Here is a 17,791-nt window from a genome sequence, read left to right as displayed (position 1 = left end):
GCTTAAAAGACTTCTAAAAGGTTTTCTATTCCCTTGTGAGTTTTTCGGTTTGGATATGAATAACAGTTGTTCAGGATAACTGGCTTTTCATTGTTACTTTTACTGCTTTCAGTGGTGAATGAACTTGTTCTTCACTGTGAAATGATATGGGGTGCGGCAGCCCAGGACCACACAAAGAAGTCTGTTTGTCTGCTACTGATGCACGATGAGTATAGTTCATCTGCAGGGCTGCAGAAATGATGTAGTAATGGTTCATTTTTCCTGGAATTCTAACATTTCTCATAGCTCCTACTGAAAGTACTGTTTGAATTTTTCCGTAGCACATTGTGGGGAAGCTCACCAACCTGTTCTGAGTCTGCTGTATGGAGGTGTTCTTAGATTACCAGCTCAGTAAATGAAACTACAACAGGTAGCTTGGCATGATCTGTTTGAAGCAAGATTATTCCAGCTTTCTTGATGGTCTCCTTTCATTCAGGAAAATGAAAAAGTAGGAGACAGACAACAGTTTTTGGTAGTGGTTCATTGCCCTGCAGAAGCTCTAATGTGCTTTAATAAGGAGATTGTGTTGATCTGGAGCAACTGTGACAGCTTGTGCAGTTTCTAACTGTGTAAGTATCTATGTGGGGTGGTAGATCTCTGACTCCTATGCATCAAGGGTGGCAAGATGTGCATTTATAGAAATAGGCAATAAGAGAAGACCAGCTTCTGTGGAACATCTTGAGGCTGTTCTTCATGCTTTCTGTACTGGAATCTGAAAAGCAAAGTTTTGTGTTTTGAGAGTGGGTGGTTCTTGTTGGGTATGTGGGTACCCCAGGCTGCCAAACATATTGGTAGGTAGGTGTTGTCTTCGACAGGTCAGTTTTTTGTAAGGAGACTTCTGAATCAGTTGATAGTAGGTTTACGTACAGGTATTACAATTTCATAATTTTTCCCAAATTGCTGGAAAAGGGATAGTGGAAAAGGGTTCCTGATTATATAAAGATAATAGGTAGTGCACAGTTGTTGTTCCCTGATCCCTTCCTTTGTTCAGCAGTGCATGGAACTACATAAATTAAATACATGGTAGCTTTTCTTTCCATAGCACTCGATTGTCTTGAGTAGCCAATTGGAATGCCATTAGAAGGTGCCTGCAGATCAGATATTATGGAGATTGGTCACTTCAGGTTAATCAAGCAGGTAGGATCATTCCTACAATAATGTCAATACCAATGGATTTCTTCCACCCACTGTTTTTCGGGGGAAAAATAAGTTTTCTTTTGCCCTTTCTCAGGAAGCTGTCTTTTATTTGAAGCAAGTGGTAGACAAAGGTTTTAAATACAAGCTCAACAGCTGCAGGCTAGCAAAGTGGGTGTTTGGTGAACTAGAGGTAAGATACCACTACCAGCAGATCAATTTGAATGCTTGTATGTGTAATGCTTTATTGGCATGTATGAGAAAAGGAGAAGAATCTTTCTTTGGGGTGGACTGGTGAGAAGAGTCTTGGGGAGGGGGAAGCTGTCTTACACATCTGTCCATAACAACAGTGAAAGTAAAAGATAGCTTATGTACACTTGTTCTTTTGCTCTGTGGTAGTAGTTGTTTACCAGCATGGTAGTCATGTGATATTTGTATGCTCTGATATGATTTAGTCTTGCATTGTTTTCATAAATCTTTCTTAGGTACATTATTAGAACGAGATCTTGTTAAATCTTATTTTGATGTTATCATCTCTTCCCTATGTTGAGCTAAAACTTGTATGGAATGGCTTACTAGTGGTGGTGTAGGAAACCTCCCAGTTACAGTGTAAACCAGAAGAAAGCCAAATTAAGAAAGGTAATTTTCTTCTGTCCAAGTTTAGTGTTGTGTGTTAAGTAGCTGCCCACACTGATGCTCCAGTTTTCCTCTCACAGAGAAAGTGAGAAGGAGTGTGGCTCCTTCCATCTCTGACATGCATTATAAAAATAACTCTCTTCCCCAAACTGTCCATTAACTGCAGTCTTTGGTGTCCCTGGAACAGATGGGCTTTGGAGCAGGACAGGGAAAAACATCAGTGGGCATCTGCATTTTCTTCTGTTTTCATCCAGTCCCATCAAGCAGTTATTCCATTCATCAGTGCTGCTATTGGTCTTTCTTCTCTTTGACTGGTATCCTCTGCCATATCAACATCATCTCTCCATCTTCACTAGATTGCAGGCTGGCTTTCATGGGATTTCACCTCACCTGCTGACTGAGTTTCTGTATGCCTTACGGAACAGCTCATATGACCTTTTTTCTTCCCTTCCTGGAACATCTTCTAACCCAACAGCCACGTTTGTATGGTGGAGCTTCTCCTGGACAGCACAGGGTATCTCAGAAAAATAGTTACCTGTGTATCATCTGTGAACTTACTGAGAGTTCACTTGATCCCACTGAATCATTAATCAAGACATTAAACAGTTTTGGACTAAGTGTTGATCCTGGAGAGACACTGATAGTCACTGGCCTCTAGCTGTACCTCACACAGCTGAAGGTAACCATTTGAGCTCAGCAGTCCAGACAGTTCTCCATCCATCTCATAATCTATTTATCCAGTCTGTATCTCATAGGTCTGGCTGTAAGTTGGGCAGGGTGTTTCTTAGTAAACCTATGTTGACTGCTCTCAGTCACATTCTTGTCCCGCCAGTGTCTGAAAGTGGCTTTCAGGATGATTTTCTGCATCTTCTTCCCAGGAACTGAAGTGAGACTGATGGGACTCTTGTTCCCTGGATCTTCTTTCTTGAAGATGAATGTGATATTTGCCTTTCTCTAGTCATCAGGAACCTTCCCTGATCACCACAACCTTTTGAAGATGATAGAGAGCTGCCTTGCAATGATACTGACCAGCTCCTTCAGTATCCCTGCTTGCATCCAATGTGGTCTCATGAACCTGAGCATCCCTGTGGATGAAGTGCACCCTAACTCAGTCCTCTTCTCTTGTGGGCACTGACACTGCCACAGACTCTGTGAGGATGCTCAGGTACCTTGGAGGCCTAAGGAAACAAGATCTTACTAGTGAAGATGGAGTCTAAAAGAACATTGAGTACATAAGTCAAGTTCTTTGTCATGAGGTCTCTTTCCCCATTGAGCAGTGGGCCCACACTTTCTTTAGCCTTTCTTTTACAGCCTGTCTGTTTTTAGAAGTGTTTCTTGTTGTCATTCACGTCATATAATATTAGCTGCTTCCTATGGGTGCAAAGAATTTCCATTCCTGAGGATTATGAAGTCCTGCCAACAGGTAAAATTTAAAATATGTATTTTTTTAATTGAATTTTAAACAAAACAAAACACCCAGTGTGGATACATAGGATCATGGAATGTCTCAAGTAGTAAGGGACCCATAAGGTTCATCGAGTCTGACTCCTGCTTCTAGCAGGACTACCTAAAACTAAACTGTACAGGCTTGGTGCTGTGACCACTTCCCTGGGGAGCCTGTTCCAGTGACCGACCACCCTCTTAGTGAGGAACCTTTTCCTGTGTCCAGTCTGAAGTTCCCCTCATGCAGCTTCATTCCATTTCGTCGTGTCCTGTCGCTGGTCACCAAAGAGAGGAGATCAGCAGCTCCCCCTCCACTGCCCCCTTTGTGAGGAAGTTGTAGACTGCCATGAGGTCACCCCTCAGCCTTCTCTTCTCCAAGGTGAATGAGGTAAGTGACCTCAGCTGATCCTTGTAAGTCTTGCTCTTGAGACCTTTCACCATCTTGGTTGCCCCCCTCTGCACACACTGTAGTAGTCTGATGTCCTTCTCATACTGAGGCACCCAAAACTGCCCACAGTACTCAAGGTGGGGCCGCACCAGTGCAGTGTAGAGTGGGACAATCACCTCCCTCAACATGTTTCTTAATACAGCCTGTTCTGTGATTACCATATCATTTGTACCCTGGTATTGAACAGTGAAACTGTTTTTTTCTTGGCCATGTTTCTAATGCTTATCCAGTACCAGGTACTCTAATCCACCCAACTTTTAAAAAAGCCTTTAACACTTGTGAACAAGCTTGTCTAATTCCCTACCTTTACATAGTCTATTACTGTCACATCAAAGACAGGCTGTGAGATCAGCTAGACCCTCTGCTCTGCCTATATAGTCAAGCTATATTTTTGAGGGAACAGCAAAACTGTAACTAGAACTTCATGCTTTACATACTGGTGAATTCAGAGTGTGATTACATGGCTGTTTAAACTGACTTTTTTAAAGCCCAGCTGTCATCTTACCTTGCTTCATTAACACCAGCACTGGTGTCTTATTCCACCAGCTTGTCTGATCCCACTGAGCTGTTGACTTGTGGAAGGGGCTGAGGAGGTGAATTAATAATGTTCCTGGTTTTTGTCACTGAAGTGATTCATTGTGGGAGCTGAAAGTGCCAGCTGCAGGTGGTCTTGGGTGCCTGGCTTAAGCATGGGCTGCGGCAGTGTCCTCCACGTATTGGGGTGTACTGTTGTCTGCAGCTGTAAGCTAATAGGAAACTTAGAGTGCAGCGAGGAGGAAATGAGTAAAAAATGTACATATAACATTGGCTGTACTGGAGAGTTCTTGCTATGCTTTTGAAGAGCTTGCATTCTTGCTGCAGCATTAGTGGCTTGCTGTGATATGCTCATTCCCACCTTTTGCTTCTTTTGTGTAGCTTTCACTTAATATAGCCATATACATAAACATGCACACACACACAAGCAGTATATGCTGCCAGTGTGATAGTTGCAATGTAAAAGTAGGGACTTGCCCTGAAAGCTGGTTGAAGTACATCTGCCAGGCTGTGTGTTTCTGTGTTTGACTAATGGGAGAACAAATGGCAGTTACTCACTGCAGAGGTTACTATAATTCTGTCAGCTGAGATCTTTCAGTAAACTTAAACTGGATGTATAGCTGTCTCTTCCCTAAATTTAGCCAAAAGGGAAATTCATCTCAATTCCAGAGAGTGTTTCTAATGTAGGGCCTTTTTACATAGATAATCTTGGCAAAGAAAACAAACATTTTGGAAGAGTTCCTGAAGAGTTACTTAATGTTAATATTAGCTTTATTCTTTGAGAGGGAGGAGAAGGCAAGTGGCTTGGGGTGGGGGTGGGGTTGGGGTTTTTTTGTTTGGGGTTTTTTTTCTGATATAGGGGATTTCAGTGAGGACCATATCCTTTTTCTGACAGAGATCAGTTTGGAAGACAGAGTTGTGGTTTTTTATCATAGGGGACAAAAAGTTAATTTTACATGAGATTTTCTTGGTCTTTTGTCATTTTTTATAGATGGTAAAGTCTGTAGTCTGAACTGAAGTTCTGTTTTACTGCATACATTGTTGATCACAGAAAATTTTGAATCTATAATTGCCATTTTTCATAGGGTTTATAATGAAATAACAGGCTGCAAGGTTCAATACACTGAAATTTTTAGGGCTCACAGTTTGGAATGCCAGACCTCAGTACTAATGCTGTTCAACCTGGCCCTGTAGATCTTTCTGTAGACAGTCATCCTGTTCCTAAACATAAGTCTGTAATACTGATCCTGTTAATGGTCTAAATACTTGCCTAGAAACTGAGATACCTCAGAAGTCCATACACTTTTTTAAAATGTCAGCTTTCTAAGAATGTCTGTGTATAATGATGAATATATAAATACTTATAAACTGGAAAGTTTCTGAATTTTAAAAAGAAAATTTATGCAGTGGTTGCACCTCAGTTTATTTTAGTGAGTCAGACTTCTATGCTTCAGGGAGAAAATGGCAGCTTGCAACCCTAGGAGAGAGAATCCTTGGCAGAATTTTTTGTTTCTTTGCTTTTAATTTCAAGGTAGGGCAAACCCTGATCCTCCTGACTATATTTCTCTTCCACATGGATATGCATCTTTTTGTCTTATGAGTGTAAACAAAACTACTTCGTGTCAATAAAACACCTGCTTAAACTCTGTAATTAATGGGTAACCTTATGTCTCATTGGTATTTTCTATGAAGTTTGTAGGTTTAAAACATTGCATTGAGTTTAATTTAAAGGAGAACAATCTTATTTAACCACTGGTTTGACTTAATCTGTGAGAGGAAATGATGGGGACATGCATTTTCTCTACCTGTTGCCAGGTTTATGGTATGCACCTGTGGCTACAGAATTTCCTTGTTGCTGATTGTTCTTTGTTAGCTTCTGCCTTCTCTTGCTTTCAGCTGGGCTGAATTCAACCAAAAACTTGGTCAAGTTGAGGTTAAAAAGTATTTGTAAGGCTAAAGGAAATCATTTATTGTGATTCACAATAGCTAATTGCTGTTGACATTACCATGATTACAAGAAGGACACCATTGTTTTTGCCCAGCTGATTTTTGAGAGTTCTGGCTGCTGACAGGCTCTGGTTTAGGTGTCTGAGAAATGGAAATGAGGAATTGGGGAGAAAATTTGTTACATGCCCTGTGTGGAATCTTACTTCACAAAATGTTTGGATACATAAGTAACTTTTAAAGATTTTTTTTTTTTTTTTTTTTTTTTTTTAATATGTGAACCTATGGTCAAGGAAGGAGAACAACTTTATTGCCTTCTTCTTCCTCCACCTTTGGATTCTAGCAGCAGTGTTGAAAGGTAATGCTCAACTTACGGGCTGATAAAAGTAATCTTTATTACCTAGTTATGTCCCTTAATATTGTGTAGGCTACCACATGATCTTTTGAGCAAGGTTGTCTACAACAAGATTCATCTGGAGTGGTGTTTAAATATTTTTTTTTTAAATTGAAATCCTGTCTTGAAGAAGCTGTAGGCAGTAAATACCATCTTGACTTGGAAAGGTAAAATGTGGAGTATGCATACCTACATCCTAGATTTCCCAATTTTGCACTTCTCATTCCTCCTTTAATGTAATGTGCATGAGGCATGTGATGGGTCAGTCTCTCCCCATCCCCAGTATCAGAGGATGTTTTGGTCTTGTGAAGAGGCAAGGGTGACCACACAGGGCATCTACAAAACCAAGTGTGACTTCATGCATGGGAACCTGTGGAAATAGAGAGAGATGTTTCCTTGCAGGTACAGAGCTCTGCAACTTCTCTCCAGCTTTGCAGGGTTTGTCAGACAGGAGGTAAGCTCTCTCTGGCATTTAGGGTTTTGAAACAATAGATAAATGAATAGGTATGCTAGGAAGCAGTAAAATCCAGGCGCAGCAGCACTGGAGTAGAAGACAGGAGCTAGCTGAGTTTCTCAGATGGAAGGCATAATCTTTACATGTCTGGTAACTGCTCTGTGATGGCTGATTTATCTGTGGTGTCTGGAAATGATCTGTTTGTAGTTAAAAGTCTTAAAATTAAGAAAGGTCGCTAGACCCTTGTTATAGCAAAAATGCTGCTTGCTTACCAGCCATCCAGTTTACTGTACTCCATATAAAGCAGAAGCTTGAAGTTAGAAGTTGAAGTTAGAGCCGTACCGCTTTCACATTAAAACCTCATTTCTTACAGTGTATCTTTGTGGTGGGTTAGTCTTGGTTAAGGGCTGAACTCCCACCCAGACGCTTGGTCACTCACTCTGCCTACTCAACAGGGCAGGGGGAGAAGATAGGATGAGAAGGCTCAAGGGTCAGGATAAAGACAGGAAGATTGCTTACCAGTTAACGTCATGGGAAAAACAGACTCAACTTGGGGAAAATTAATTTAATTTGTTGCAAATTAAAATAGATTTGGGTAAAGAGAAAAAAAAACAAAACAACATCAACCCTAGACACCACCTTCCCATGCTCAACTTCAGTCCTTCATTCAGGACTTATCTCTGCCACCTCCCTGAGTGGCACAGGGGGATGGGGAATGGGGTTTGCAGTCAATCCATAACAGCTCCTCGCTGCCACTCCTCCCTCCTCACACTTTCCCCCACTCCAGCATGGGGCCTCTCCGTGGGCTGCAGGGAAATACCTTTTACAGCGCCTGGAGCACCTCTTCCCCTCCGTCTTTGACCTTGGTGTTCACACTGCAGTTTCTCACAATTTTTTTTCCCTCACCTCCTCTGCCTGTGCAGTGTTTTGTCCTTTCTGAAACCTGTTCTTTGTGAGGTGGCACCATCTTGCCTGAGGGGCTCAGACATGTCCTGCGGTGGGTCCATTGGAGCTGGCTGGATCCAGCTGTGTCCGACACGGGGGAGGAGTCCCTGGCCCTTCCTCACAGAGGCCACCCCTGCCACCCAAACCTTGCCACCTGTACCCATTATAGTTTTCCTTCAGTTCACTTTAGTTGAAAGCAAAGACTGCTGCATATACATATTTATGGAATGTCAGCTGCCTGCAGAGCCTTCTCTGCCGGTGGGATGAACTTTCAAGTGTACTAGACATTGTTGAGGACAAGAGAAAGAGGGCTAAGGACTCAGGTGCCATAGTGTGTAAGCAGCCATAATAGAACAAGTTATGCCATTTTCTGAGGGGCTTGCATTGTGTTTGCATGGAAACTGAAAGATGTGATTTACTCATTAAATAGAGGATGACAGTGTGGTTTAATTAACCTATCCCCCATTGAGAAGAAACATGGATACTATTTGTTGGAGAAGTCTTATTCTACCAATGTGATTTGCAGTTCTTAGATAGGTGAGACTCTCTCTGTCTCTGTTGGTAATGTTTGACTGACATGCTTTCTCTCTTATAACAGATCATGGTAATGTCGGATGGCACATCGTTCTCTTCAGGACAGAGCCTTCATCTACCCAGCCTTCCCAGTAACTCCCTGTCTTTTTCTGAAGTGAAGAAGAAATCATCTCATGGGCCAAAGGTGAGACTTGTTTTGCTAGAAGATACTTGAGCCAGTGATGCTTTTGCTGGGAAGTAACTTGAGAAAAAGTATTTCTAGGTATTTTTGCAATCTCATTATGTAGTCCAGTGGTAATACATCTTGACATTTCTTCGTTGTGAACTTACTGTTTGCCACATGAAAATAATGCAGAACAAGGATGGTTGTGAGAACAGGTGCCAATGAAGGTACTGCTTTTCTGGATTTTGTACATGCACAGTTGTTTTCCTCCTTTCCCAGGAGGAATTCTAATGGTCTGTTGTAGTATTAGGGGGTTGTGATGATGGAAGTGTGATCTACAGAAATATAAAGAACATGAGAAAATGCTATAAGAATTGTTTCCTTTATTAAGTATTTTCTAATACTTTTCATGATAATTGTGTAGAGTGAAACTTGAAGTAGTGTTCTTTAGGATTTTTAATTTTGTTTAAATTTCAGGGGTTAATTCTTTACTAGGTGTTTCAAAACCAGCAATGTGTCATCAGTCTCTAGGACATCAAATTGAATCCCCAAACTAGAACGCAGTGAACTAGAACACATAGTCCAATGAACCTTTTGAGTAATATAAATGGACCTTTCTGAAATGGCAGATAATTTCTTCAGTTTGACAAAATGAATGAATGGTGTGGAAGAATAAAGAGCATCTTATTATGTATTCAAATAAGAAATGCAACACAATTACTTATGTCGTAAATTAATTAACGTATATGCCTTGTGTCCGTTCTGTTAAATTGTTTGGGGTTTGATTTTCTTTCTTAGCTTCTTGTTAATTTGAAAAGTGTTACTTAATCTTGCAGTGCACATACCGCAAGGGGCAACACTCCTTTTTATCAATAACTTTCATGTTCTGTAGCTGTACCAAATCTTGTAAGAACTTTCAGGTAATGAATTATGGGTATGCCTAAGTGTGTCCATTGATAAGAATGTGTCACAACAGTAAGGATATAGGGGAGGGTGGGGGGGAAAGGGGGGAGTTCTTTGACATGTTTCTGCCTGGTTTGCATTGCACCTGAGTGCCTCACTATCTCTAATGCAGGTCTTCCTGTGACATTTAAAGGATACATGGATGTGTGATTATTTTTGTTTTCTTAATGAGGAGCTGAGGTAGATTGAATCTGAGGATTAGACTGAAGGTTCTTACTCTGACATGCTAAAATGACTGCTTATTGCCTAAAATGGAAAGCAACTGGCTATACCAGGTGCTCAAGCAAGGTGCTGAAGATAACTGACTGCTTAGACTAGGATGTATCTCCATCTACTTGGATACTAGAAGATGAATTACTTCGACACTTTACCATCTATAAGAGGGGTTCTTGTGAGGTTGAGTAGCTCTCTAGAGTTCAGTTTCCAATCACCCATGTCTTGCATTGCTCGCCAACGTAGGCATACTGAGGCTTGGCCTATAAATAAGCAACCCAAACACCTGCAAAAGGACTTCAGGGAGGTACAGATGTGATACCAAGTCCTACACTAATGCTCCATCTAGTAACTGTACACCATGGTAAGTCTTGAATCTCCAGTGTAAATTTTTTCATAAGCAAGTGCTAATCTGGGATGTCATTTTCTGAACTATATTCGGACAATGAACTTTTGTCTGTTGTAGAAACCTGACAAGTGTGGAGTGTGGTTGGGGTGAAGCAGGGTGAAGGGAGTGTTGCATGTTTGCTGCACTCATAAATCTTTCGAAATCTTTCATTTTTGCTGAAGCAACCCAACAATGTGCAGCCAGTTTGACCCACAGCAGGAAGTTACAGGAGTCAGTAGGAGGTTAGATGTGCATCACATCTCAGGATTGTATTCAATATCTGTAAAATTGTTACCCAGGAATGTTTTTTAACTATTCGGTTTCGAAATAGGGATGATGAGCAACAATGCTGTGTATTTGAAATAATTAATTTTTCAGCCTTGTATGCTGTTCACTGGAGTTTTTAGTAGTGGGAAGAGATGTTATATCAATACAGTGTTTCTTGACAGTTGGTGTGAATATTCGGTTTTTCCTTTCCCTGCCAGCAATCTTTGTCTGTTCCTGTCCAACTTAAAAAAACAACACTAATGAGCAACTGTTCTTGTATGTCATAAAGAAAGAGTTGTAAATACCTGCCTTACTGAGAATCATCAGCTGATTTTGAGAAATGGAAACACAAAGTAACCTTGGGTTTGGTATAGCAAAAAAGTTTGATTTTGTTGTTATAAATCCTGGGAGCTGAGAACCATTGGAATTTTGTCTTAAGGGGTTTTGTTTTGGTTGGGGTGCAGGAGTATTCCAGCCAACGTGTAAATAGATTTTTGGTTTTGTCATTTGGAATAATCCCAGTGATGGCACAACTTTGGTGTCCAAATTTCATTTCAATATGCCTCTAGAATAGGAGCTGTAGAAAGGTATTGGTAGTTCTTGCGTGTAAGTTGTCTGTACCAAAACTGTGGGTGCATGTACTCCAGGTGTCTGTCCTGGATGATTTGGGGATTTTTCTGCTGCAGCAATAGCCCTTTGATGTGCTTAGCTTGGTTTTGGTTTGTTTTGTGTCTGTGAATACCAAAGTCAACTCTGAGGTCAGTTTTAAACTCTGAGTATGGAAAACGAGAACTTAAGAATATTTGCTTACCCATTTGCCATTACAAAGCACCACACAGACTTTCTGGTTAGAGGAGAATTGCACTCAAGACAGTAAAACTAGTGCAATGAAGTGGTATTGTTGGTTTAGCATTCACTTATAAAAAAATACAATGCAGTATGAAGAGAGAACTGTCACTTTGCTTTCTGTCACATCCTCTTCTGAAATATGTATTAAAAACCATACATGTTTGTATTTCTGAAGTTCCATGATTTTGTGTTTAATTTAATGGAGATGGTATTAATGAGCCCCAGTGTTATGATTCTAAAACAAAGCTTTAGTCTTGGAAATGCAGAGGACAGGCAGAAATGCATGAAACCTTACTTTATGCATTTTTTCAGAATGTAAAAATATCTGCAGGCTACCTGCAGATATTGTGTTGCTTTTAAATCAGTTGTATTACTGTGCCTGTTTGTATTACGTAAATACAACATGTACAGAATACAGAGAAACAGCTTGATTAGTTTTGTTGAGGTGATTATGTCTTTTGGAATGAGCTGTAGTGTCAGCTGCAGTGAAATGAGGTTTACTTTATAAACAAAAACCCAAAAGCTCTTATTCCCGTGTGTGACCAGAAAAAAGAAAAATTATTTTATGCTCCCTCTTTTGGCTTTTTCTGTCAAACAAGTGAGCCTTGTAATTCTCCATCTGCTTCTAATTCTCCTGATGTCATTGGTTATAATAGTTTGGGGGGCTGGACAAGCTGAAGTGTGGAAAGCCTTGTAAACATGAAATATAGTAATAATCTGTGAGAAGAACTAGTAGCAGGTAAATTCATCTCCAGCATGCAGCTAGCAAGTGGAATAATACCATAGTATTTGTGGAGGTTTTCAAAATATTGTGTGTGGGGCGCTTCCCAAATCAGTTAGTGTTTCAATAATAAACACATTTGTATTCAACAGAAATCTGAATTTCCTTGAGGAAGTAATTCCTTTTTAGCTATCTTCCTCCTCTTTTAAGAGCAGGAGGCATATTTGAGACTAATTCCAGTCTATTGGCTCAAGATGGACACATTATTTCAATAGGCATAACATTTGAAGAAATGCTTTTTTTATTACAAATTAAAATAATGCATGTTTTTATGATCACTAATACTAAATTTGTAGACTAAACCGAGACTACAGTAGACTGGCATGGTCATGCCAGTGTGCTCAGTTTAATGACTTCATAAAATTTAATGAACCTCTCATCACTCCCCACAACTGCTTCATTTGCTAATTAGGTTCCTAATGTCTGTCAGCAACTGGAGTTGTTTGAAATGATTTCCAGAGGATACTGCTTATTCAAACTCATGTTCAACAAAAGTGGGAATTCCTTTTTGTGGTGTGAAGTCAGAATCCAACCCTGCAAAATATACAGGGCGTTCAACACCATTTTTTGCCTTGTAGTTACAGAAGTGTTTTAACCTGCAAATGTGTTACCTGTTGAGGAGCTGTCATGGTCCATCTGGATCTCTCAAATTCACAGGACACTGTACTCTGTGATTTAAACTTTATTGCATGAGCCATTAAGAAATACAACAAACAAACATGACAGACAGGGCTCAGTCCCCTTTGCCCAGACTAGTCTATCACATGAATTCACTTATTCACCACTCAAGTCATAAGGTATCATAATTTATAACATGTTACTCTTAATCCATGCTCTTAGGAACAAAAACAACAAAAAAATTAGTTACCTACCTGACAGTGAGAGTGCTCATCCTTCTTTCTCCGTCACAGTGGGGGTGTCCCCTGGATCAAACCAGGAGGCATGAAAGCTTCAGCAGTCCAGCTGCTGATGGATCTACTTCAAAAGCTTTTTTTGTATTGTAAGATGATGTTTTATACCTTCGGGCTTGGAGGTTTGGTTTATATAATTTCTGTAAGTTAGTAGATTCTGACAAAACTGCTAGGCAAAGATAATGGTTGCAGGAGACAGGAATTTGCAGGAGAACATGGCTGCATAATGGCCCTTTAGCTCTTTCTGGCCACCTGTCCTGCCTACGTGATGATCTTGCTGCTCCCAGCATACATCAAGGCCTTAGAATGAGCTGTGTTAACCAAAATCTGAGCAGTTGAATGCAACAGTCACAGTAGCACAGTTTTTCTCTGTTGGTAAAATCTTAGATTTTTATCATGCTTTCTAAAATACTTATTTTTAAAGATCTGTTAGTACTGCTCTATGAAGGGGAGTATATATCTTGAAGTACTATATGTACATGGTGTTACTTGGCTTAAGAAAATAAAACATCGGCAGATATTTTAACATGCATGTAATCCTGCATATTACTCTTTTGATGCTTGTTATGCAATGTATCAAAGTCTAACATTCCCTTGGGTTGCTTCAATATTTGATGAGTACACAAATGTCAGCTGTGGTGTGTAAATGTGTTACCTGTCAAAAACCCACCATCTCCATTTTACATATGAACTTGAGAAAAGGCTGTTTTATTTGTCCTTAGCAGAAATACATCATTCACACTTATTCCTTGCAATACTTCTTAAGGTGAGAGGGAAAAAAGAAACATTAAACACACTTTTAGATTTTTATAAGAAAATGGTTTGAAAGTACTTTCTGATTCTCAGTAATATCTATGCTGACGTAATGTGAACATTTAGCCACATTTAATCCCCATCAGCCTTCCACATTCATCATTAGGTTTGATATAATTTTACCAGTGAATATATTTGGTTTTTTTTCTGTCTTACAGATTTTATGTTCCTCCTGCTATTTCCTCTAAGTCATTGTTGGCTTCTGTTAAGGTCATTGCAGAAACTGAGGAAATAAGAAAAGATACTTTTTTTACTTAGAGAATGAATGCAGATACAAAAGTAATGGGTTGGCTGTCTTAATGAAAGAGTAGCTCTCAAAGCATGGCAGGGTTGTGTAAATATGTCTATATCATAAGTATATCATATACTTTGCTTTCTATGAAAACTTCAGCTTCCATGTTGTAGAAAGAGGAAAGAAGTTTGGTTTTAAAATTGTAAAGACAAGAAAGATCTCAAGTTCCTATTGGTTTTAATACTACTGCGCCCCAGGACTTATTTCACAGTTCTTATCTGTTGGAAAACCACTAAAATGAGTCTCTCCTTTTGGAGCAATTTAAAATACCTGGTAAGGAGACCAGTAAGAAGCATAAGGACTCCATCTAGCTTATTAATGGCACATATTTTATTCTTCCCCAGGGCAACACTTACAGGTCTGGCATGATAGAACAAGATGTGAAGATAAAAGCATTAATACTTACTTCATATGGCAACCTTTGGGGCTGGTCTTGGATCAGACAAAATACAGAGCTTTTTTAAAATTATTATTATTTTAAAAAAATTAATTTAAAAATAAATAAAAAAATTTTAAAACAAAACAAAACACCAGGAAGGGAGTTTTGACTAAAGTAAAAGATCTCAAGGAATGATTCATACTTTTTTATTTTTGTTTTTTAATTGCTGGCCTGGGAAATGAGGAAGTGCCTTATGTTCAGACATTCAAACGTCATCATAATATTGTTCATTGTTGATGCTTCTGCTTGTTGTTAATGTTGATGCATATATATTATATAGATATATAGTTAGATTTCCAAATGTGACTCAAAAATACATTTGCAGTGCTGATGCAAGAAACACCTGAACAAAAAGCACAATTGCATAATTTGTGCAGCACTGTGTGAAAATTCAGTGTTTCACTAATTAGTTAAGATAATGAGAAAGGAGAAACAGTTCAAAGTAATTATTTTTAATTAATTGTTTCCATTTCCACCTGTTGCTACAGAGGAGAAGGGAGATACTGCTCTTTTTGCGCATATGATATGTGCAAACCGTTCAGGTCCTGCAGCATTGAATACTGGCTTAACATGTCCTGATTGGACAATTCATAAGTAGTTACCTGCCAACACAGAGCACACAAGTGGATGTATTCTCCATCTTTGTTTCTCCTCTTGTTGATACAATTTTCATTAAACAGGCTCATTCTGCTTTGTCTTGTTGGGTGGGGTTTTTTTCACAGCAGTTCTAACAATTGTATTTCTAAAATTACTCAGCCCCTGTGGAGGTTGAGGCTGGCCATGTCATGCTTTGGTCCTTCAGTTTCCAGCGCAGTGCTGCAGTCCTATCTGCATTGTGGATAAAATGGTGGTGGTGAAGTAAGGGGGAAGAAAAGCTCTGCAGTTCTATAAATCCATGGCAGTATTAGACAGCCAGACATACCGCATCTACATATGTACCAGAGGGTTGTTGTGCTTTAACTCCAGTGGGCAGCTGAGCCCCACGCAGCCACTCGCTCACTCCCCATCGGTGGGATAGGGGAGAGAATCAGAAAGGTAAAAGTGAGAAAACTCACAGGTTGAGGTAAAGGCAATTCAATAGGGAAAGTGACAATTTAATAGGGAAGGCAAAAGCTGTGCACACAAGCAAAGCAAAACAAGGAATGCATTCACTGCTTCCCATCAGCTGGCAGATGTTCAGCTATCTCCAGGGAAGCAGGGCTCCATCATGAGTAATGGTTACTTGGTAAGACAAATACCCCAAGTCCAAATGTCCTCTCCTTCTTCCCCCAGCTTTTATTGCTCAGCATGACATTGTATGGTCTGGAATATCCCTTTGGTCAGTTGGGGTCAGCTGTCCTGGCTGTGTCCCCTCCCACCTTCTTGTACACCTCCAGCCTCCTTGCTGGTGGGGTGAGAAGCAGAAAAGCCTTTGGCTCTGTGTCAGCACTGCTCAGTAAAAAAAAAAACCAACCAACAAACAAACAGTTTCATTCAGTAATGAAAATATCTTGGCATTATCAACACTGTTTTCAGCACAAATCCAAAACATAGCCCCATACAAGCTACTGTAAAGAAAATTAACTTTGTCCCAGCCAAAACCAGTGCAAGGGTGTCATGGTTTAAGCCCAGCCAGTAACAAAGTACGACACAGCCACTCGCTCGCTCCCTGCTCCTGGCCACAGTGAGAAGAGGAGAAATTATAAAGAAAAGCTTGTGGGTGGAGACAAGGACCGGGAGGGATCACTCCCCACTTGTGGTCACAGGCAAAAAAACCAGACTAAACTTGGGGAAAAAAGCAAAATCAGTGTGTTAGCAGTCAAATCAAAACAGGATAATGAGAAATAAAACCAGACTTAAAACATTTTCGCCCCACCCCTCCTTCATTCCTGGCTCAACTCCACTCCGGGTTCTCTCTCCCTCTTCCCCCCAGCAGCGCAGGGGGTTGGGGAATGGGGGTTGGGGTCAGTTCATCACACCTTGTCTCTGCTGCTCCTTCCTCCTCAGGGGGAGGACTCCTCACTCGTCCCCTGCTCCAGCATTGGGGTGCCTCCCACGGGAGACGGTTCTCCACGAACTGCTCCGGCGTGGGCTCCTCCAGGGGCTGCAGGTTGAGCCTCTGCTCCCCCGCTCCCCTCCGTGGGCTGGGGGACACAGCCTGCCGTCTCACCACGGGCTGCAGGGGCATCCCCTCCTCCCCCGCTCCTCCTCCCCTCCTTCCGCACTGCCCTCGGTGTCTGCAGAGGGGTTCCTCTCACATTCCGATCCCCCTACTCACTGCAGGTTCCCCTTCTCAAACCTGTTCTCCCACAGGCGCTACCACCGTTGCTAATGGGCTCAGCCTTGGCCAGAAGCACGTCCGACTTGGAGCCAGGGAAGCTTCTAGCAGCTTCTCACAGGAGCCATCCCTCTAGCCCCCTCCCCTGCTACCAAAAAAAACCCCACACCACACAAACTCATAATAAAGAGTCGAAAAAGAAAAGTAGATTCTTAGCACTGTAGAATGGTAAGTGTGGATTGCTAGAAAATAAAACAGAGCTAGGATTTGTAGATGAATTTTAAACAGGTGAAAGCGTATCCAGTCTTACAGAGATGAGAGAATTTTGGGCACCACTTCGGTCTGCAGCTTGCAAAGGACTTGGATGAATAAGTAACCAAATTAATTGAAAGTCAAACCCCGAAGTGCATTTGTAGTATTTATACTAATTAGCACCCTTTTCAGTAGGTTCCCCTTTCCAATAATGCTTTCTTTGCATAGAAATTATATTGGAAGAATACTTTATTGTAAGTATTGTTCATTGTTTTCTCTTTCAACCTAAGAATTTCATTAAAACTGTGATTCTAGAACTGTGTATTGGGACACTCCTAATTAAACATATTCAAAGTTCTGACAAGTACTGTCAATCTTTTTGTCCTAAGGAGGAGTAACTAAAGCTATAAGATGTATAGTTGCCAGCAAGTAAGGTGTGAGCATGGGAATCTTTGGCGTACTGCAAGTATATAGTCTATATAATTTCCCTAAAGCTATTCCTGTTCTGCCAGTCATGAATTTGATCATTTGAGAGTTGGAGGGTGTGATACTGGCATAACATGTAGCACTTAGGGAATATCTTGCTTTGAAGAAGTGTTTCCAGGGTTCATGGGCTAACAATCTTGCAGTTTTTTAGCAGGAATAAAACTTTACATACTTTTATTTTTGAGGTTAGTATGGGTTCTTTTTTCTGTTAT

General features: G+C 40.5%; 1 protein-coding gene across 3 annotated transcripts in view; it reads left to right on the top strand.

The window, feature by feature from the left end:
• The window catches only part of MLLT3 (MLLT3 super elongation complex subunit), a 136,788-nt gene that overhangs the window by 80,834 nt on the left and 38,163 nt on the right, over window positions 1-17,791 (top strand). For all 3 annotated transcript variants that reach the window (XM_069777482.1, XM_069777483.1, XM_069777481.1), the window contains one exon: window positions 8,570-8,689. In XM_069777482.1, the coding sequence (XP_069633583.1) occupies window positions 8,570-8,689 (120 nt within the window). The remainder of the gene's footprint in view (window positions 1-8,569; window positions 8,690-17,791) is intronic.

Source organism: Haliaeetus albicilla, chromosome Z (genome assembly GCF_947461875.1).
Source record: "Haliaeetus albicilla chromosome Z, bHalAlb1.1, whole genome shotgun sequence".
Taxonomy (NCBI): Eukaryota; Metazoa; Chordata; class Aves; order Accipitriformes; family Accipitridae; genus Haliaeetus; species Haliaeetus albicilla.
This window is presented reverse-complemented; position numbering and strand designations above follow the sequence as displayed.